The following is a 21,971-nucleotide window of genomic DNA, read 5'->3' as shown; positions in this document are numbered from 1 at the left end:
CCACCACTTCTGTCGGCAGCGAATTCCAGGTCCTCACCACTCGCTGCATAAAGTTTTTCCTCACATCCCCCCCTGTATCTCTTGCCCAAAACCTTAAATCTGTGTCCCCTAGTCCTTGTACCATCAACTAGTGGGAACAGCCTTTCCCCGTCTAGCCTATTCAACCTGTCATAATCTTGTCCACCTCTATCAAATCACCCCTCAACCTCCTTTGCTCTAATGAAAACAAACCCAGCTTCTCCAACCTGTCCTTGTAGCTAAGATCCCCCATCCCTGGAACCATTCTGGTAAATCTCCTCTGCTCCCTCTCAAGGACCTTCATATCCTTCCTAAAGTGTGGTGACCAGAACTGGATGGAATACTCCAGTTGTGGCATAACCAGCACTTTAAAAAGGTTCAGCATAACTTCTCTACTTTTGTACTCAATACCTCTAATTATGAAGCCCAAGATCCCATATGCTCTATATGACCTGCCACCTTCAGGGACCTATGTACATTAACTCCCAGGTCCTTCTGTCCCTGCACACTCTTCAAAACTATGCCATTAAGTGTATAAATCCTACTATGAATTCAAATTTAAATTCAGTTAATTAAGTAAATCTGGACTAAAAAGCTAGTATCAATAATGGTGACCATGACACTTCCGGATTGTCGTAAAAACCCATCTGGTTCACTAATGTCCTTTAGGGAAGGAAGTCTGCCGTCCTTACCCGGTCTGGCCTATATTTGACTTCAGACCCACAGCAATGTGGTTGACTCTTAACTGCCCTCTGAAATGGCCTAGCAAGCCACTCAGTTGTACCAAACCGTTACATCACCACACTGACTACAGCGGTTCAAGAAGGTGGCTCAAGGGCAGTAGGGATGGGCAATAAATGCTGGCTTTGCCAGCGATGCCCACATCCCGTGAACAAATTTTTAAAAAAATTCGTGGTTTAGCGACCTTTTCTCACTTATTGGGAGAAATTCGGTATAGCCCCGTTTGGGGCACTAAAACTTTAAAAGTTGAAAAATTAGCACCAGGCGCTAATCATTCTCACCTCCCACGAAATTCAGTTTTAGTGTTGCAAGAGGGAAGTGGAGCGCTAAATCAAGCGCTAACCACTTCTCTTACGCCGTGAGAGTGTCTGAGAGGGGCGGTAGCGGCAGAGCGCTCAAGAATGTGCAGTGCTACCGGCATCAGAGGCGCCTTCCATCTCTTAAAGGGAAGGGCCAATGATGGTTTGCAACATTCTTCTTAGTCCTGTGGGCCAGGGGACCTGCGCGACTTCCATTACAGCCCCAATCACAGAGTGGAGGGCTTCAAAAACTTTCAGCAGGCACCAGACTGGTGCGAAGAATAAAGTTTGGCGTATCTGACCACCACTGTCTTTAATTATCGCTCCCCAAGCGGCCAGCCGAGGTGACAACGCCTCCTGTTGCTGCCGTTGTTGATGCCCGGCGTTGCAGCAGGGGGCAGGAGTGAATTTCACAGTCGGGGCGGTAACTGGACGTTGCGCACTTGATATCGTCATGATCTACGGGGCGCTAGAGACCGAAGTGGTAAGTGTTAGTGCCAGCGCAAAGCCGCCAGGGAAGTTCACGGGGGAGCTGAATTCACCCCGCCCGGTCGGTAACCCCTTAGTACCCCATTACTGCTGCCCCACCGGTGCTAACGGGAGGCGCAAAGCAGCTGAATTTATAGCCCCAAGGATATATGGTGGCATTCTGGTATAACCCAACAATATGAGGGTACTTTGTTTGCCCTGAGGCACAGTGGCCCAGAAATTCAGGTCGGGGGCTTCCCGCGGGTGCAAGCCCCCGATCTGCACTTACCTTGGGGCCTGGTCCAGCTGCTGGCGGGTAGTGCTTGCGTATCCCAGGGGCGCAGTTAGTTCGATGCGTCCCCTGGGATCACGTGGGCCATGGGCAGCCAATCGGAGCAGGGAATGCTCCATTCATAAGTCTGACAGGAAGTGCTGTCAAGACTTATAAATACTACGGCCCCAAAATAGCACTAAACCTTCAAATAAATTTACATTTTTTTTAAAAATCACATGTTTTAAATAAATTATAAATTACATGAAATAACTTTTAAACAATAATTTAAATTTTTGAAAAAAATAATTTTATATTCTAACAGGGCTAAAAATAAACTTACCTTGCTTTAAAGTATTTATTAAAAATAATAAACCTGTGGGAAAAAATGTTTTAATTTTAATTAATTCACCACTTACCTTGTAAAAAGCACATTTCTAAATTCTGCAGGCTTACGTTCCCGGAGAAGCCTGTAAAATAAAAAAATAAAAAAAACCTAAGTTTGATGCGCACGCGCACCTCCCCCGCACACGCGTTCGACCTCTGAACCTCTTCGTTCAGAGGAACGGAAGTGCCGGTTTCCCGCGCATACGCAGTGCATGCAGGAAACCGGCACTTCCATCGGGCCTACGGGTGAGTACCCCGTGCGTACTCACCCGTGGAGACCCGAATTTCTGGGCCAACATTCTATATACTTCACACACAAGGCCAAGTTTTGATGCATAGAAAGCGTGGACTTGCCTATGGAAGTTGACTTTCAGGCTGAATGATCTTCACGGGCAGGGAAATGGAGCTGAGCCCAAGATCAGATCAGCCATGATCTCATTAAATGGCGGAGCAGGCTCGAGGGACCAAATGGCCTACTCCTGCTCCTATTTCTTATGAACATAAATAAGGAGTATTTAATATCAACTTTAAGTGACATTGTTCTAGTTCACATGGGTAGTTCAATCTAGTGTCATCATTATCGGGGTAAAGCTACATTATTATGGTGATGTACAGCATAATTTCATTGACCTTGCACAACTCCTGCAAACTTTTTCCTGTTTTAATTGCCGAGTAGAAATTAATTCAAGGCTTTTCAGTTTACTGCCTCAAGTCTTACTCTGCTTCTGACTGGGTGTCAATAAAATTGTTGAATTCTTGTCACCATTTAAAAGTCTTCTGTTGTACATTAGCATTCCAGAGTGACAAGGTGTTAATTTCTGATGCGTGCTTTTCACATGTGGTTTCATTGTATACGTGTTGCTAGCTAATGGCCATGAATTACGCAATAAGAATTATTTTGGGCAGATTGTCTTGGGACTTGTGTCTGTGGTTCCTGGTTATGAATCCACAGTATGTGTACAGTGAAACCAGATGTTAAATGTTTGCATTAAAAATTAACACTCATCGCTCAGGATTCTGTGGAGTTATCAATGTAAAGAGGGGAAAAATGGTGCAGCAATAATTTAAACTGCAGTCAACAAGCATGCTTACTCGTTCTGCATTGTATTAATGTTCATATGGTAGCTGGCCATAGAAGTATCAGTATGCATGTCAATGGCAATTATGCAGATGCAGTCATGATGCCATCAGCAAGCAGTAGATCACAGTCGGCCATTTTGTAAGGAATAGAAATATGTATGGTGGGGTAGGAATATCTCTTAGGAGATTAGGGCATCTTTCTGCATCCGTAGCTGCTGAACTCAGAGAGATCCCATAACTGCAGAGGAGGGCGTTGTGGTGGACACCAGAGCACTTGTTTGCTGTTCCATGTTCGTCACCTCCACCTACCAGAACAGTGTTCTATCTAGTTTTGACACAACAAAAGAGTTGTCTCTGCATGTAGAAAGGATTGATATGAGGAAATCTGATGCCCCAAATGAGTGCCATCTGCAATGCCTTGTAATGCAGAGAGCCCTGCCACCTGTTCAAAGCTCAGGGTCCTTTTCAGCTGATTCAGCGTTTGCATGAGAAAAGGTGATGAAGGTATTGCCCCTTGCAAACATAGTGTCTGGCACTTGCTTGATATAGCTGTCTTCTTCTTAGGCAGTCCCTCGGAACTGAGGATGACTTGCTTCCACATTAAAAATGAGTTCTCAGGTGACTGATGAGTCCAATGCGGGACCTACAGTCTCTGTCACAGGTTGAAGGGGCGGGTGGGTGGGGTGCTTGGGTTGACGTGCGCTGCTTGCGCTTGGCTTCTGCTTGCTCCTGGCGAAGAGACTCGAGGTGTTCGGCACCTTCCCGGATGCTTCTCCTCCACTTTGTGTGGTCTTGGGCCAGGGATTCCCAGGTGCCAGTGGGGATGTTGCACTTTTTCAAGGAGACTTTGAGGGTGTCCTTAAAGCGTTTCCTCTGCCCACCAGGGGCTCTCTTGCCGTGCCGGAGCTCCGAATAGAGCGCTTGTTTTGGGAGTCTCGTATCGGGCATGCGGACGATGTGACCCGTCCATCGGAGCTGATCGAGCGCGCTCAAAGCTTCGATGTTGGGGATGTTGGCCTGCGCGATGACACTGACGTTGGTGCACCTATCCTGCCAATGGATTTGCAGGATCTTGTGGAGGCAGCGTTGGTGGTACCTCTCCAGTGCTTTTAGGTGCCTGCTGTACATGGTCCATGTCTCTGAGGCATACAAGAGGGCAGGTATCACTACTGCTCTGTAGACCATGAGCTTGGTGCCGGGTTTGAGGTCCTGGTCTTCAAACACTCTGTTCCTCAGACGACCGAAGGCTGCACTGGCACACTAAAGGCCTCCAGTCCAGATCCAAAGTCGTCCCATTCTCTGTAGTTGAATTACAGTATGCAGATGACGCTTGCGTCTGCGCACACTCGGAGGTTGAACTCCAAACCATCGTCAACACCTTTACCGAAGTGTACAAGAGCATGGGCCTTACACTAAACCTCCGTAAGACAAAGGTCCTCTACCAACCCGCCCCCGCCGCACAGTACTGCCCCCCGATTATCAAAATCCACGACAAGGCCTTGGACAAAGTGGACCACTTTCCATACCTCGGGAGCCTACTGTCAACAAAGGCAGATGTCGATGACGAAGTCCAACACTGCCTTCAGTGATATAACTGTGCACTGCAGACGGCCTGATGTGCCAGATGCACGAAAGCTTCACACTGTGCTTGAACCGATACCCTCCAGAGGATGAGGTATTCCCATGTTAGAGTTGTTCCATGGGTAATGGGCTCCAAGAATGGGCCACACAAGAAATGTGTGCAAAACTGAGGAACACATTTGCCTTTGCCTTCCTTCTGATATTGTAAGCTTTTTCATTTGCAGCCAGGTGCAAAGAATCAGAGTGACCGCATTTCATTTGTGATCATCAGCCTTAAAAATAGCCACCCTCGTCTGCTGCACTTGCTGCAGCAGGACCTCCAACACTTCATTATCAAAGGCAGCAGTGTTACCCAGATCATCTCCATTGTACTATTTTGATTAAATTCTCCACTTTTTTTCCCCTTTAAGGCCTGCTGCCTTGCTGGACTTTCTGATTCCCAGCTGAGTGTGCCACAAGTCACACATAGAAACATAGAAGATAGGAGCAGGAGTAGGCCATTCAGCTACTCGAGCCTGTTCCGCCATTTAATGAGATCATGGCTGATCATCCAAATTCAGTACCCTGTCCCTGCTTTCTCCCCATATCCTTTGATCCCTTTAGCCTTAAGAAATATATCTAACTCCTTCTTGAATATATTTAATGAATTGGCCTCAACTGCCTTCTGTGGTAGAGAATTCCACAGATTCACCACTCTCTGGGTGAAGAAATTCCTCCTCCTCTCAGTCCTAAATGGCTTACCCCTTATCCTTAGACTGTGACCCCTGGTTCTGGACTTCCCCGCCATCGGGAACATCCTTCCTGCATCTAGTCTGTCTAGTCCTGTTAGAATTTTATAAGTTTCAATGAGATCCCCTCTCATTCTTCTAAACTCTAGCGAATATAAGTCTGATCGACCCAATCTCTCTTCATACATCATTCCTGTCATCCCAGGTATCAGTCCAGTGAATCTTCGCTGCACTCTCTCCATGGCAAGAACATCCTTCCTCAGATAAGGCGACCAAAACTGCACACAATACTCAAGGTGTGGTCTCACCAAGGCCCTGTACAACTGCAGCAAGACATCCTTGCTCCTATACTCGAATCCTCTCGCTATGAAGGCCAACATACCGTTTGCCTTCTTAACTGCCTGCTGCATCTGCATGTTTACCTTCAGCGACTGGTGCACAAGGACACCCAGGTCTCGTTGCACTTCCCCTTTTCCCAATCTATTGCCATTCAGATAATCTGTCGTCTTGTTTTTGCCACCGAAGTGGATAACCTTGCATTTATCCACATTGGGCAGATGCATTGTGATGCGCCATCAATTACTCAAAAGACTGAAGTTGAGCGAGTAACAATCAGGCTTTTATTAACTAAAGAATGAAGGTCTTGTCTCGAGTGGTCGACCCGTCCAGAATACTAAGGGACTGGGAGGTAGTCACTTATATACCTGGAATAGTGGGAGGAGTCAGCCGAGGCATGTCCAGACCTGTACCTAGTGGAATACACATACAGACACAGACAGGTATGACAGTGGTTTACCACACATTGCAGATGCAGTATAATCACCCAACCTGTCCAAATCATACTGGAGTTTCTCTGCATCCTCCTCACAGCACACACGCCCACCCAACTTTGTGTCGTCTGCAAACTTGGAGATATTACATCTAGTTCCCTGCGGTACCCCACTAGTCCCTGCCTGCCACTTGGAAAAAGACCCGTTTATTCCAGCTCTTGGCTTCCTGTCTGTCAACCAGTTCTCTATCCAAGTCAGTACTTTACCTCCCAATCCCATGTGTTAATCTCTTACGCGGGACCTTATCGAAAGCCTTCTGAAAGTCCAAATACACCACATTCACTGGTTCTCCCTTCTCTATTCTACCAGTTACATCCTCAAAAAATTCCAGTAGATTAGTCAAGCACGATTTACCTTTTGTAAATCCATGTTGACTTTGTCCGATCCTGTCACTATTTTCCAAGTGCTCTGCTATTACATCTTTTATAATGGACTCTAGCATTTTCCCCACACTGATGACATGCTTACCGGTCTATAATTCCCCGTTTTCTCTCTACCACCTTTTTTAAATAGTTGGGTTACATTAGCTATCCTCCAATCTATGAGAACTGTTCCAGAGTCTATAGAATTTTGGAAGATGACCAGTAATGCATCTACTATTTCTAGGGCCACTTCCTTAAGTACCCTAGGATGTAGATTATCAGGCCCTGGGGATTTATCGGCCTTCAATCCCGTCAATTTCCCTAACACTATTTCCCTACAAATACTGATTTCATTCAATTCCTCCCTCTCATTAGACCCTATGTTCCCCGACATCTCTGGGAGGTTATTTGTGTCCTCCTTTGTGAAGACAGAACCAAAGTATATATTTAATTGGTCTGCCATGTCTTTGTTCCTCATTATAAATTCCCCTGATTCTGACTGCAAGGGACCTACGCTTGACTTCACCAATCTTTGTCTCTTCACATATCTATAGAAGCTTTTACAGTCAGTTTTTATGTCCCCTGAAAGCTTACTCTCGTACTCTATTTTCCCCTTCTTAATTAATCCCTTTGTCCTCCTTTGCTGAATCCTAAACTGCTCCCAATCCTCAGGTTTGCTGCTTTTTCTGGCCAATTTATATGTCCTCTCCTTGGATCTTATGCTATCCCTAATTTCCCTTGTTAGCCACGGTTGAGTCACCTTTATTGTTTTATTTTTATGCCAAACGGGGATGAACAAATTCTGTAGTTCATCCATGCGATCTTTAAATGTTTGCCATTGCCTATCCACCTTCAACCCTTTAAGTAACATTCCCCAATCCATCCTAGCCAACTTGTGCCTCATACCATCGTAGTTTCCTTTATTTAAATTCAGGATCCTAGGGCAAGATTTTCATTGGGCCGTGGAAGTGGGATTGGAGGCGTGTGGGGGGTTAAAATCTCGAAATCGGGGGACACGAACCCATCCCGCCCCCAACCCGCCTCCATGCCAGTTTCAAAGGAGGCAGATACCCGACCTGTGCTGGGACCCGCCTCCTCGAGGCGGGAAGGGAATTACTGCCAATTAACTCCCTGTTAACAGGTAGTTAACAGGCAGTTTTTAGCCTAATCCCTATTTTTATTCCTGAAGTGTGGGATTCCCGACGGCTCCAAACCACGGCAAGTTAGCGAGGCGGGCCGTCGGGCTGAAGGACTTAGAGGGTTCGAGATGTCCTGTGTTCAGGTGAGTGATGGGTGCATGAGTGAAAAGGTAAGTGTGTTTGGTGTGTGTAAAGTGTTTAAAGAAGTTTTACTTACCTTTACAGCCTTCCTTCCTTCAGGTCTCGGGAGTCCCTCATCTCACCGTCACAGAAAGCAGAATGGCCGCGAGCTGTCAAAATCTGCAGCATTCAGCTTTCTGTTCTGGAGAGAGCTCTAAATCAGCCTGAGAGGAAAGAATTAACTTGGAATACAGATTGTTAGTGTTTGACAGCTTCAAAGAGTTGTCAAACGCTGATATTTCATCTGTCAAAAGCTCTTGACAGATGAAATGTCAATCTGTGACATCACCTGTTGCCGGTTGGCCCTTAATTGGCCTGCTGAGCCCACTGGGCGGGCTCAACAAGGTCAATTAAGTGAAAATCACGTGGGTTGGCCACAACTCGATGGAGGCAGGACTACAACCCCGAAAGTTGTAGCCCCGCCTCCTACACGCCTCCAGAATCAAAATCCAGCCCCAAGTCTCTGAGTCAACTACTTCACTCGCCATCTTAATGAAGAATTCTATCATATTATGATCGCTCCTCCTCAAGGGGCCTCGCACAACCAGATTGCTAATTAATCCTTTCTCATTACATAATACCCAGTCTAAGATGGTCTGATCTCTAGTTGATTCTTTGACATATTGACCCAGGAAACCATCCCGTATACACTCTAGGAATTCCTCCTCCACAGTATTGTTACTAATTTGGTTAGCCCAATCTATATGTAGATTAAAGTCACCCATGATAACTGCTGTGCCTGCGTCTCTAATTTCCCACTTAATGCCATCCCCAACCTCCGCATTACTGTTTGGAAGTCTGTATACGACTCCCACTAACGTTTTCTGTCTCTTGGTATTTCTCAGCTCTACCCATACAGATTCCACATCGTCAGAGCTAATATCCTTCCTTACGAATGTCCTTGTTAATCTCCTCTTCAACCAGCAATGCTACCCCAACTCCCTTTCCTTTTTGCCTGTCCTTCCTGAATATTGAATACCCCTGGATGTTGAATTCCCAGCCTTGGTCACCCTGGAGCCATGTCTCCGTAATCCCAATTATATCATATCCGTTTACATCTATTTGCGCAGCTAATTCATCCAGCTTATTATGAATGCTCCTCGCATTAAGACACAAAGCCTTCAGGCTAGCTTTTTTAACACTCTTAGTCCTTTTAGAATTATTATTTACTGGAGCCCTGTTTGATTTACACCCTTGATTTCTCTGCCTTCCACTTTTGCTTTTCTCCTTCCTGTCTTTTGTTTCTATCCTTGCTTCCCTTTCCTCTGTCTCCCTGCACAGGTTCCCAACCCCCTGCCATTTTACTTTAAACCCTCCCCAACAGCATTAGCAAACACACCCCCTAGGACATCAGTCTCGGTCCCGCCCAAGTGCAAACCGTCCAGTTTGTGCTGGTCCCACCTCCCCCAGAACCTGTTCCAATGTCCCAGGAATTTGAATCCCTCCCCCTTGCACCATTCCTCTAGTCACGTATTCATCTGAAATATCCTTCTATTTCTACTCTGACTAGCACATGGCACTGGTAGCAATCCTGAGATTACTACCTTTTGAGGTCCTATTTTTTAATTTACCTCCTAACTCCCTATATTCAGCTTTTTTACCTATATTGTTGGTACCTATATGCACCACGACAACTGGCTGTTCACCCTCCCCCTCCCACTTTCTGGGCAAGCTTGTAACTTAATCGTGTTTGAATCACTCGAGATGTGTTGCTGTGCAGTGCAGCTACAATGAACAAGATCATCATGATTTGCTGGATACTTTACATATGCACGATCAGAAAAGGTGTGAATATGCAGCTGGTGAAGGAAGACAATAGATCTGCAGCCTCCTAAGAAGAGGTGGCGACATACTTGGGAGCTAATGTGAATGCCTGTAGCAGGCAAAGTGCAGCAACACTCCCTGCTTGCTAGCTACTTTCAGCAAAGGACACTTTTTATCACTGTGTAGCACACATTGTAACTCCTATGAAGATGGCAAACATTCCATCCACTCAACCTGAATTACTTCATCACTTGGAACCTTTCAACACCCCACCCCCCACCCAAAATACAGTACGAACAAATAATAAACAAAACCAAGTGGATTTGTTGGCTGCTTTTTTCATATTCCTATGCCAGTATTTTCTCTTAGTGCTTGTCCTACTCTTTAACATAAGACTGACAAAGTGCTCCATGAGTAACAGGAGGAACCACAACAAGAAGCCTCTAGACCCAAGACCATGTGATGTCCCTGCAACAGCTGAAGTCACATGGCCTATTGTGGTCATTAATGCTTGCCTCCTCTCTGACAACTCCTTACTCCTTTGAAAGGATTAACTGGCGGTAGAATTTGTGCAATCTCCTGTAGAGGAGGCCGCCACATGAGACCCTTCCCATATAAAGTGCTCAACGCTGGGGCTCCCAGCTCGATGTTCGTGATCTCCATGAGCACAGTCCATAAGCCGTGTCCACTTTGAGTGAAGCCTGCTGTTTCCAAGCAATTACCCAGTCTATCAGCCATGGTCTCGGTGGTGCCAGTCACAGCATTTTTGAGAGAAATCTGTGCTATGCTTGCTCCCTCTGGTTTTGGGGCTCTCCTGCATGTAGCTGTGAAGATGCCACTCACTCCTAGATACTCTGCATTTGAGGAAATTCCTTTCACTAATTTTAGTGATATCACAGGTACAGTGTCGCAAATCCTTTAATAGCTGTTACAGGCTATCATAGAAAACTCAAAATATATTTCAAAAGCTGCCTGCTGCTGCATTAACTCCCTTCCGAAGGCAAGTCCAGTAAGATACCAACTGCTTGCCCATACTGCTGGCACAGGGTCACAAACTTTCTAGATGTTTTTTCTTCTCCTGTTACCACTCATTTGTTCCTCCTCACTTGTGAATTGTACTTCGCCCAATGCCCCTTCCTCAAATTCAAGAATAATTTTCGGGGCGCTAGTAACTGTGCTGGCCCAAGGGACAGGTGGAGTGTTTGCCACATTGTGTTGTGAAATGTTTGTGTTGGTGGCACCAATCCCTCCATCCTTCTAATCTTAGGAAGGAACTACAGGAAAAGAAAAGGAACAAGATTTATAATGCGTTCCACAGACAGTGGCTACTAAGACAGGTAAGTTGATACAATGTTATTGTGTCATGTAGTGAGTAACAAATGTAGTCGCTGTTGTAAGGATTTGGCAGGACAATGACAATACGAAAGATCATAACAAAAGGAGGATACTTCTAGTTGGTAGCATCACAACTTCAAACGTCCTCTTCAATGCATTCTGGACTATTGCCTCTTGGATGACTGTGTTCTGGAGAGTACTATTCAGAAACCCCTTACGCTCTCATACATTGTAGAGTGTGGCCAATTGAGCACAGAGATTCTTTGTTCCACAGACTGTGTTGTCCCTGGATACACTGAGGATCCAGGACTGCCATCCCTCTGTCAAAATTACTAATTTAAAAATGTGGATAGTGTTAGCCTGAAATCTCACTAGCACCAAAGTCTTGCAAGAATCAAACTCTGCTTACTTGCTTCACGTAAATATGAATGAAAGACAAACACCTCTCACTTTCCAGTCTTGGCCCTGTAGCTTCAGCCCAAATGTCCTTTCAGAACCGATTTCTGAATTGGGGAAAAGTTCCTCCACTAAATTTCGCAACTTTATCTTTGTTAGGTTTTTTTATTGATGGGTTGAGGGAATATTTGAGACTATTTAGCCCATAGTGTCTATGCCAGCTCTTTGCTAGAGCAATCTAAAATGAATTCCACTGTCCTGCTCTCTCCCCATAGCCCTGCATCTTCCTCAGTTTCAAATGTTGGTCCACTTTTCCCTTAAAATCTCAAAGGTCTCTGCCTCAATTCATCCCAGTAGCAAAGCAGTCCATGTTTTCAGTCTCTATGTAAAGAACATTCTCTTAACCTAACTCCTCACTCTCTCTGACAATTTTAAATTGATGATTTTTTGTCACTGACTCCCCAGTCAGATAAAATAGTCTTTACTGATTCACCCTATCAAAAATGATCATATTCTCCTCTTAGCCTTCTCTGCTCCAGTGGAAATAGTCCCAGGGTCTCTCCCGCAGTTGAAAGCTTCTCAGGATCAGGTATATTATTCCCTATGAATATACCTTTGTATGCCATTACCATCAAGGAGGAGCAGGAGGGGATGGAGGAAAGGAGAGTGAGGCAGCATTTAAGGAGGATGTACTTCAGAAGAAATCACCAAAAGAATACACAGGTAATATGCTATTAAGACCTTAGTGCGGAGATGTGCAAATTAAGTCAATGAGGATTGGGGGGAAACTAGTGGCTGGAGTCATACCTGGCACAAAGGAAGGTGGTTGTTGGAGGACAATCATAGCCCCAGGATATCACTACAGGAGTTCCTCAAGGCAGCACCCTAGGCCTAACTACCTTCAGCTGCTTCATCAATGTCCTTCCCTTCATCACAAGATCAGAAATGGGGCTGTTTTCTGAAGATTAAACATCAGCTTCATTCACAGTTCCTCAGATAATGAAGCAGTCTGTGCCTGCATGCAGCAACATCTGGACAACATCCAGGCTTGGGCTGATAAGTGGCAAGTAACATTTGCATCACACAACCATCTCCAACAAGAGAGGTGCAACCTGAAGGTCTTTATTGCGGGAGGTGCTTGGCTGCTCTATTGCACAAAAGAATCATGGGGCTGAGGTATATCGGCTCTCATAGCAGCTTGCTCCTAGGAGAGAGCCGCTGCTAGTGGCAACTCTGGAGCTTATTCCTGGGCAGCCTAGTGGCATCTCTTACATGCCTATAGTGTGGTGCTATTTGGGGGAAGGCCCGATGTTTGGCATGTGCTGTTTTCCTGAGAAATAGTAGCCTTAGACTGGTCTATCCCAGCTGTTGTCATTCTACTGGGCTGTGTCCTCACTGATCAGCGAGATGACTGGTGTAATGGCAGCTATCAAAAGCCCTGAGAGTCAGAAGTTGCATCCTGGACCCCAGCGTCTGGAACCCAGTACAGTCTAATCTGTCTCCAACTGTCACCAGAGCTGCAATCTGTGTTTCCATGGAGAAGGAGGTGCTGATTGGTCCCCATCTTCCTCTGAGGTGGAGGGGGGTGATGACCAACCCAGATTTCAGTCAGGCTGCCACTCACTCCATTAATGCCTGAAACAACGAAAAAGCTTCCCTGATTGCTGCAAATGTAGACTTTCGTGTTGCTGCACATCAGAGCCTGATGTTCCTTGAACATTATTCTATTTGGACAAGTACCTATGAGTTCAAGATTCCTCAAATCTAAAGTAATTGGCAGCTTTCTCCTGGTTCTTTGCTGAAAAGGTGACACATCTTTACTCACTCCCACTTCTCCAGATCCCTCGTACTATGTGAATCACCAAGCGCTCCACCTTTATTAACAGAATCTAATTCCCCCCCCAGCCCCCACCCCCAGGAGAAAGTATTTGAGATGGTGTGTGGAAGAGAGAAAGTAAACAGATTGCAATATCGAGGGGTTTCTGGGCAAAGGAACACCGGGTATGATCTTTGTCCAAGGACTTTGAAGTGCATGGTAACTCCACTATGTCCTATGTTATTACTCATGTATGTGCCATGTAGTTTCTGTAGGTAATTATAGTATTCATACTTTTCCCAGGGTTTGTATAATTCACACTATTAATCCATGTACAAAACCTCCTAATATTGAAATAAATTACTTCTTCTGAAGATCCCTTTAGCTAATGGATAAGCCACTTTTTTTCTCTCCTCTTTACACTTGCCATTTGTTCTTCTGCAATTTTTAAAGTATTTTCAGTCATTCCCCAGATCACTCATTGAGTAGTTGAATAATATAACTTAGGAAGGTCTTATACTTCACTTGCATACCTTTGCGGTGGCAGCGACAGGGGCATTGCCTTGGTGTTCCTTGGTTGGGGAGAGAAAAAATAGTTCAAAGTTCCCACACAGCAGCTCTTGTTGAAAGCTGGGATGTGAACCTAGGATAAAGGCATACGGGTATGTCGGAATAGTTTGCCAGTATTCATTATTTAAGTTCATGCTTGAAAAATGGCCATTTGGGAAAGGTGCTCTAGAGTGCCTGACTATTGTGGCACTGTACCCAAACAAAAACATAATGCTAAGGGAGAGGAGAAAATAGGTGGAAAAAGGAGGAATTAAAAATAATTTCAGTACTATGAGCCCTGCAACCTGCAAATTATGATTGAATGCTGAACAGTGTATGAAAGGAAACAAAACTGCAGGTAACCTTAAAATAACTATTTAAAAATGTTAAATGAAATGTGTTGTGTAATGTATCTTAAGATGTGTTATTTATAAATATGATTTATTTTCTGGATAGCTATTTTAGACGGTATACAAATGCTGTGTACCACATAGATTGTGGGGTTATGTACATTTTACATTCAATATACAGAAACATTTTTTTTAAATAGTTAATCTGGGCACATGTGAATAAAACCAAGAAGTAGAGATTATATATATGTTATACTTAATGTTTCCACAGGTACTCCAGTATATTCAGTAGCATGGGGTCCAGATTCAGACAAGATTCTTTACACCTCAGGAAAACAACTGATCATTAAACCTCTACAACCAAATGCCAAAGTCCTGCAGGTATGTACATTTAGGGTCTACAGTATTTGCATGCTGTCGGTAATATGCAAACCATGTAAATACTATGTTCATGTTGCTTCTTAGTAAGGGAAAATACAACAGATTGCTTTACAAAAGCTATTCATTTAAAAAATCTAATGGGAATGGGAGCCTGTTATTTACTTTCTTTTATTTAATTTCTATAATGTAGTACAATGGTCACAAAATTGGACAAGACTTCAATACAGTTTATAGTGGTACAAAATATAGCTTTAGTCTCAAGTGCTGTATACTTCAGCTTGCCCACCCGAGAAGGCCAATCTACTTCTAATTAATACATAGGTAACTAGGTAACAAATAGTCAAATATTTGGGGAATGAATTTCTGTAGTCAAGCCGCCTTGTATATATTATGCAATATAAATTTATCCCAGAAAATTGCAAACATTGAAAGCTTGTAAACTATTTTTAAAATGAAAAGCCAGCAATGTTTACTGATGTATCTTACCATAGATGAAATATTCGAGTCATTTTACACTTAAGCTGTATGGTTAAATACTGCTACCGTACTGTGTAGTTTGAGCTGAATTTCCAGTCTGTCTGCACTTGTCTGCCAATCTTTGTTCTCCCTTCCACATTCTCCCCACTTAAGTCTTTTTGTCCTCGTCTCTTTCTCATTGTTCCTGCTAATTCAAGACACAAAAGAAACATATGCAAAAAGTGATTGACTTATCTCTAGCTGTATGTTCAAAAAACTGATGTTGAAATATACACAAAATATTTAGCCATATTTATGATTCATAACCTTTAAAAAGGAAAACAAAACTTGACTGCAAATAACTCGACAATATGGATATCTACTGCAGTACTGGTGGCTCATCTCCATTTGCATTGAAATCCATTGACTGTTTGTTGGCTAAGAAAGTCTGTGCATAAATTTTTTCTTCACTATGTTATGATCTAATAATGCTAGTCTCCTTTTCCTCATGGAAAATTCATGCATAAGGAAATGACTGTGTATATTTACAATGCTCTAATACATTTCCATCAAAATCTAATCACAGCATCTTGCTGCCGGTGCCCATCTATCAATAATGAAATATATATATTTAAAGGGATGACACTTAATTAGTTAAGTTTACTTTTTTGTTTTGTAAACTTGCAACAAAGTGATATAACAGAAAATGTCATTGCATTGCAAAAATGGGACTTATAGTATATCACAATTGTATTCAACCTACCCTCCACAAACTGCAATAATCTTTTAAATACAGTGGTTTCTTCTTTAAAATATTTCTGTATTCGTGTTGATTATTCATTCAACAATATTATTAGATAATTAATTTATACCATTACAAATATATTTTAATTTATTGTACTAATCTATAGCCAAAAACACTTGTGTTTTCAAATAAATTCTGTTATTTACATTACCTCAGAGGTATTATCATAACCTCAAAATTGTTGCTGATAGTTATTTTGTTGTAATGTATGGGGGAAGTTTTGGCCTATTTTAGTGATTGCAGATAAGGAATGGAGCCTTTGTTGTATTATGCTGTGATTTCTTGTCGATGTCTCAATAAAGCCTTGAAATTGCACTGTGTGAATATTAGCCAATGACCACTTACTGCATTTGTATGAAATTACTTTTCTATTTTAAGAGGCGTTAACTTGTTCATTTGAAATGGTTAAATTCAAAGGTCTCAGAAAATCATAACCCAGTTTCATAATTGAGAAAACAGTTCTAAAAACAGTAAAACACTTAAGATACTCAATTTCTGAGGGAAGACTGTCTTGTACAAATACATAATAACTTCTTGTAACTGTTGAATTTTGTGCTATACAGAAATGCAACTAGTAGGAGATTATGCTGGAGTGTGGCGTGCCCAGTTAGTTAGACTTGTTTGTGCATGTTTAGGTGGTAACATTCTTTGCCCACAAAGTTGCTGGAAGTGTGAGCGGATAATGCCGCAGCTAGGGCAACAGGGCATCTGGGAGCTTGGTGAACAATGGGACAAACAGTGCATCTCTTTAACCAATGAGATTTAAAGATTGAGGAGTAAACAGTGGAAGGACTGAGAAGGAGGATGAATTCAATATTAAATCAGGAACAGAAAGATGAATAGAGACAGGGAAAGAAAAATTGGATTAAGCAAGAGAGAAAAAAGAGACAGAAAGGAAAAGTAAGAAAAAAGTAAACTTTTAAAATTTCACATTTAAAAATCTGCTGAAACAATTCACAACCTGAAGGAATGAGACTCCACACTTTTATAATTGTTTACTTTCTGGGCAAGAGCAGATGATTGGCAATCATTAACAATTATCACGTTGTTAAGAGTACTTGTGCTGTTAATTAGTAAACTTAACTTTCTGTGGTGAGTTTAATGGGTAATTAATGTGCAAATGCGGCAACTTCATGAAAATCACGGGGGGCTTAAGTGTGAAGATGCCATTTTTGCAAAACTAACGGCGGAGCGGCGCAAGTCGGCCAGCAATTTGTGGCAATTCGCAATTCATGGGGTATCTCTTCCTCGCTACAAGTTGCTGGCTGACTTGTGCATTAATAATGGTGTGCGCCGTCCAGACGCTGTTATTTTTTCAGCAAAATCTGGCCCATCACATCTGAGAACAGCAACAGAAATAGTATGGGTTTTTCAGCAACTTTAATAGAATGATATGAGACTGAAATAACTAAAACTGCATCAGTGTATTCATCTTTATTTTAAGTAATGCATTTTTAATTTTCTGTTACTGAAACAAGTTTAAATTTAATATATAAAGTAACATTTTTTGTAATAATTTTGTATCTGTCTAAGGTACATTGAGTATGCAACAATAACTTTTATATCTAATAGCACTCATCATCTACAAAAAGATGTCTCAGAGTGATGTACAGATTGTAAGAAAAACCATGGATACCAGTAAAAGAGGAAAGGTAGAAAAGTTGAAGAATCAAAAACATAGTTGAAGCAGAGGATTTTTATGAAAATTTGAAAGCCAGGAGGATGGTGGCAAAGTAGGGGGATTCAGGGAAGACAATCCAGAGGGCAGTTGTGTAATGACCACCTATGGAGGGCTTGGGGAATGAGAAGTAAAAGTTTTGGGGATATACAACTCGATTAGATCACTGATGTAGGGTGGGGCAAGGCAGTAGACAGATTTGAAAGTGAGGACAAGGATCTCGAAGTGAACTTACTGGGTCTTGGAGCCACTGGAGCTTGGGCAAGGACAGGGTACGGAGCTTTGTGTGAGTGAGTGTTCTAAATGTAGAGAATGGAAGGCTGGCTAAGAAAGCATTTGAAAAGTTGAGATTTGAGGAATAAAGGTATGGGTTAGGAGGAGGAGAGGTAGGGGTAGAGATAGGTGATGTTGTAGAGGTGAAAGAAAGCGGTCTTAGTATTGAATAGATGTGGAAAAAGAAGCTCGGCTCATGTCAGTTGGTAGCAAGCTCAGCTCGGAGTCAGAAGGTTGTGGGTTCAAAGTCCCACTCCAGGAACTTGAACACAAAAATCTAGGCTGACCCTCCAGTGCAGTAGTGAGGGTGTGCTGCACTGTCGGAGGTGCCGTTTTTTAGATGAGATGTTAAACCGAGGCCCCGTTTGCGCTCTCAGGTGGATGTAAAAGATCCTATGGCACTATTTCAAAGAAGAGCAGGGGAGTTAACCTCAGTGTCCTGGCCAATATTTATCCCTCAATCAACATCACTAAAACTGATTATCTGGTCATGATCACATTGCTGTTTGTGGGAGCTTGCTGTGTGCTAATTGGCTGCCTACATTACAACAATGACTGCACTTCAAAAATTACTTAATTGGCTGTAAAGCACTTTGGAACATCTGGTGGTTGTGAAAGGTGCTATATAAATGCAAGTCTTTTTTTAAATTTCAAACAGTACACAAAGGTTCCAAAAATACGAACTTTGTCTGATTTGGCAGCTGAGGAGGTTGACGCAGTCATGGCCAGGTACAGGCAGAAGCCAAAAAGATAGTTTCAGTTTTTCCAACATTCAGCTGGAGGAAATTATGGCTCATCCAGGTCTTAATGCGGGACAGGCAGCTGAATCTTGTCGCAGCAGCCTGAGGATCAGTTAGAAGAGGCAGAGATGTAAAGCTTGGTGTCAGCAAACATATGGAAGTTGAGCCCGTGCTCGTAAATTATATAATTGAAGAGTAGCATATAGGTGACTAAGAGAACTGGATGAAGAATGGATCCTAGGCTACAATGACAACGATGTAATAACTTAATTACAACAGATATGAGAAGAACTAGCAGACAGAAATACCATGGAGGTGGACAGCAAAGAGGAGATATTGGTGGAGGATGAAGGCAATGAAAATGGTTGACGATGAAGCTGAAAGATCTGGAGTTGTTCCTACTCTCTAGGATGACCTTGGAGTAGAATATAGATTTGCCATGGAAAGACAACAATGGTACAGCTTACGGTGGTCAAGTCAGATTTGGCAGTGAACATCAGGATATTGCGCACCATGTATCATTCAAGCTTTATGGCCTGTGGATTTAAGGTCAAAAGGCTTGCTAATATACCAGGGAGGATAGTAGTGATGGCATATCGTTCAAGATGTGTTTAGGACAAGGGTGCCAAAGCTGGAGGTGAGATAGTTCTATCGGAGATTGATGGCAGTGTCAATGTTATCATGTGTCGTAGGCCGGGGGGGGGGGGGGGGCGGTTGTACTTGGAATTTTAATTAAGCACTTGTATGGGAGTTGGGGAGTTGATTATATAAATCATTTATGGGTTTTTTTCTATGTTCTTTTAGATTCAATTGACTTCTTCAACAATTGACTGAAAACAGACACTGTTCTCTATTAAAGTCCAATTACAATTATTAGTCTTAGCAGAGAACAAACTGTGTCAGCTGCTCCAATGAATATGTTGCAAGATATTATTTGCTACAATGTGTGTGGATAAATTGCTTTTGTTTCTCATGCCAAGAAAAGCCCAGTCTTCAACTTCTAGTTGGCTGATGCCTAACACATTCAAATGTGGCCACGTCTGCTTTTGTGCCATTTTTAATTTATTAGTTTAATTAAATTACAAAATTATGCTATTTTAGTATTTTGATTTATTTTGAATACCAAAATTTGGACTAATTGTTCATGCTTCACTTAACTTTGAGTAGTAATCAAAAATGGCTGTACTTTGGGGATTCTCTGATCTGGATGACCACAACTTTTTGAGAGTTTTCACAATAACACAAGTATTTTAAACATTTGTTTAATCAAAAACTTAAGACAGTTAGTTATTTGTGCACATCCTCATCTCATCTTGCATTTATCTTCACAGTGGAAAGCCCATGATGGAGTTATTCTGAAGATAGATTGGAATACTGTGAATGATCTCATCCTTTCCGGTGGTGAGGACTGTAAATACAAGGTTTGTATTCTGACGAATTCTCTGACCAAACATTTCCCTTGAAAACAACTCAACTGTAATAATATGGTTATTGAATGTGAGAGATGGGGTTCAGAGCTGCTGTAGAATAGTTTTCAAATCCCTCCGTGGCCTCGCTCTCCCTATCGCCGTAACCTCCTCCAACCCTAAAACCTCAGATCTCGGTGCTCCTCCAGTTGTGGCCTCTTGTGCATCCCCGATTTTAATTGCTGCACCATTGGCGGCTGTGCCTTCAGCTGCCGAGGCCCTAAGCTCTGGAATTCCCTCCCTAAGCCTCTCCACACCTCTACCTCTCTCTCTTCCTTTAAGATGCTCCTTAAAACCTACTTCTTTGGCCAAGCTTTTGGTCATCTGCACTAATATCTCGTTATATGGTTGTGTCAAATTTTGTTTGATAACACTCCTGTGACGTGCCTTGGGAATTTTACTACGTTAAAGGTGCTATATAAATGCAAGTTGTTGTTCTGGGTAAGAGGAAGTGGTGGAAGCAGCAGAGGCAGCTGAATGAATGAATAGTATTTATCTTGATGACAAAAGAAATTCATGAGCTCCTCACACATTGTTGGAGATAAAGATGGAGGGGAGAGGGGTCTAAGGAGACTGTTGGTAATGGCAAAAATGAATTTGGGATTATGTTACCCTCCAAGATGATTCTAGAACAGTGGACAGTTTTGGCAGAAGTGAGCAAGGCCCCTTGGAGCTTGATGTGACCGAGCCAGCCTGACAACAGATGGTTAAGTAAGTTGTGCACCAGGTTTGCGTTGCTTGAGCTTAAGGCAGCAAAGATAGGGGGCATATGAGGAGAAACAACAGGGATCAGAGACAGTGAAGGTTTTGCTGAGATCGAGGGTATTGAAGATGGAGGTGAGGGAGTAGTTATGCAGATCAACAGCTGCAGAGGTATAGTGACAAATGGAGGGCCAAACACTAGACAGTTGGGAGTTTGAAAGTGCAGTTGTAAGTGACATGGAGAGTTTTTTTCTAGGGTCCAATACAAAAGGAAATGAAGTTGAAAGTGGGTAGATGGATGTGGGTGGTGAGGGATACAAGGAAGTGGTCAAAAATGGTTTTGCCATTGATCAAGCCCACAGGAATAGAGAGCCCACAGAAGATGGAAAGTTTGTGGGACGGAGGAAGTGAATATAGGTAAGCTTATATACGGGAGAAGTATCAGGAAGACAGGAGCTGAGATGAAGATTGAAATCACTGAGAATGAGGAGTCATAGTGCAGAGGCTGAGGGGAGAAAGAAGGGAGGATATTTTGGGAGAAACTTGGTGGAACTCAGGATGCGGTGGGGTGGAATAGAGTGAAGTACTCAAAGGAGAAGCTGGGAGAGACCAAGTGCTTGAGAGGGGAGAAATGAAAATTAGCATGGCTGCCTGAGGGGAAGGGGAGGAAGAGAGAAGCCTGAGAGGAGGCAGAAAAAAAGGGGAGAAAGAAGTAATGGCTCAAGTTGAGAGTGACAAACAGTGACGATGAAAGTGCCAGCTGTGGTTCAGTTGGTAGCAGTCTTGCCTCTGAGTCAAAAGATTGTGGGTTCAAGTCCCACCCCAGAGACTTGAGCACAAAAATCTAGGCTGACACTCCAGTGCAGTACTGAGGGAGTGTTGCACTGTTGGAGGTGCCATCTTTCAGATGAGACGTTAAACCAAGGCCTCTCTGCTCTTTCAGGTGGATGTCTCATGACACTATTTTGAAGAAGAGCAGGGGAGTTCTCCCTGGCCAATATTTATCCCTCAATCAACATCACTAAAACAGTTTATTTGGTCATTATTTCATTGCTGTTTGTGGGAACTTGCAGTGCACGAATTGGCTGCCGCGTTTCCTACGTTATAACGGTGACTACACTTCAAAAGTACATCATTGCCTGTAAAGTGCTTTGGGATGTCCTGAGGTTGTGAAAG

The 21,971-nt window shown here is 43.0% G+C and overlaps 1 protein-coding gene across 3 annotated transcripts in view; it reads left to right on the top strand.

Moving 5' to 3' along the window:
- Positions 1–21,971, top strand: part of ift80 (intraflagellar transport 80 homolog (Chlamydomonas)) — a 165,322-nt gene that overhangs the window by 40,127 nt on the left and 103,224 nt on the right. For all 3 annotated transcript variants that reach the window (XM_085990416.1, XM_085990418.1, XM_085990417.1), the window contains exons 4-5: positions 14,566–14,675; positions 19,959–20,048. In XM_085990416.1, the coding sequence (XP_085846542.1) occupies positions 14,566–14,675; positions 19,959–20,048 (200 nt within the window). The remainder of the gene's footprint in view (positions 1–14,565; positions 14,676–19,958; positions 20,049–21,971) is intronic.

The sequence above is a fragment of the Somniosus microcephalus genome, chromosome 6 (assembly GCF_052327205.1).
Source record: "Somniosus microcephalus isolate GS21.2 chromosome 6, FLI_Smic_1.0, whole genome shotgun sequence".
Classification (NCBI taxonomy): Eukaryota; Metazoa; Chordata; class Chondrichthyes; order Squaliformes; family Somniosidae; genus Somniosus; species Somniosus microcephalus.
This window is presented reverse-complemented; position numbering and strand designations above follow the sequence as displayed.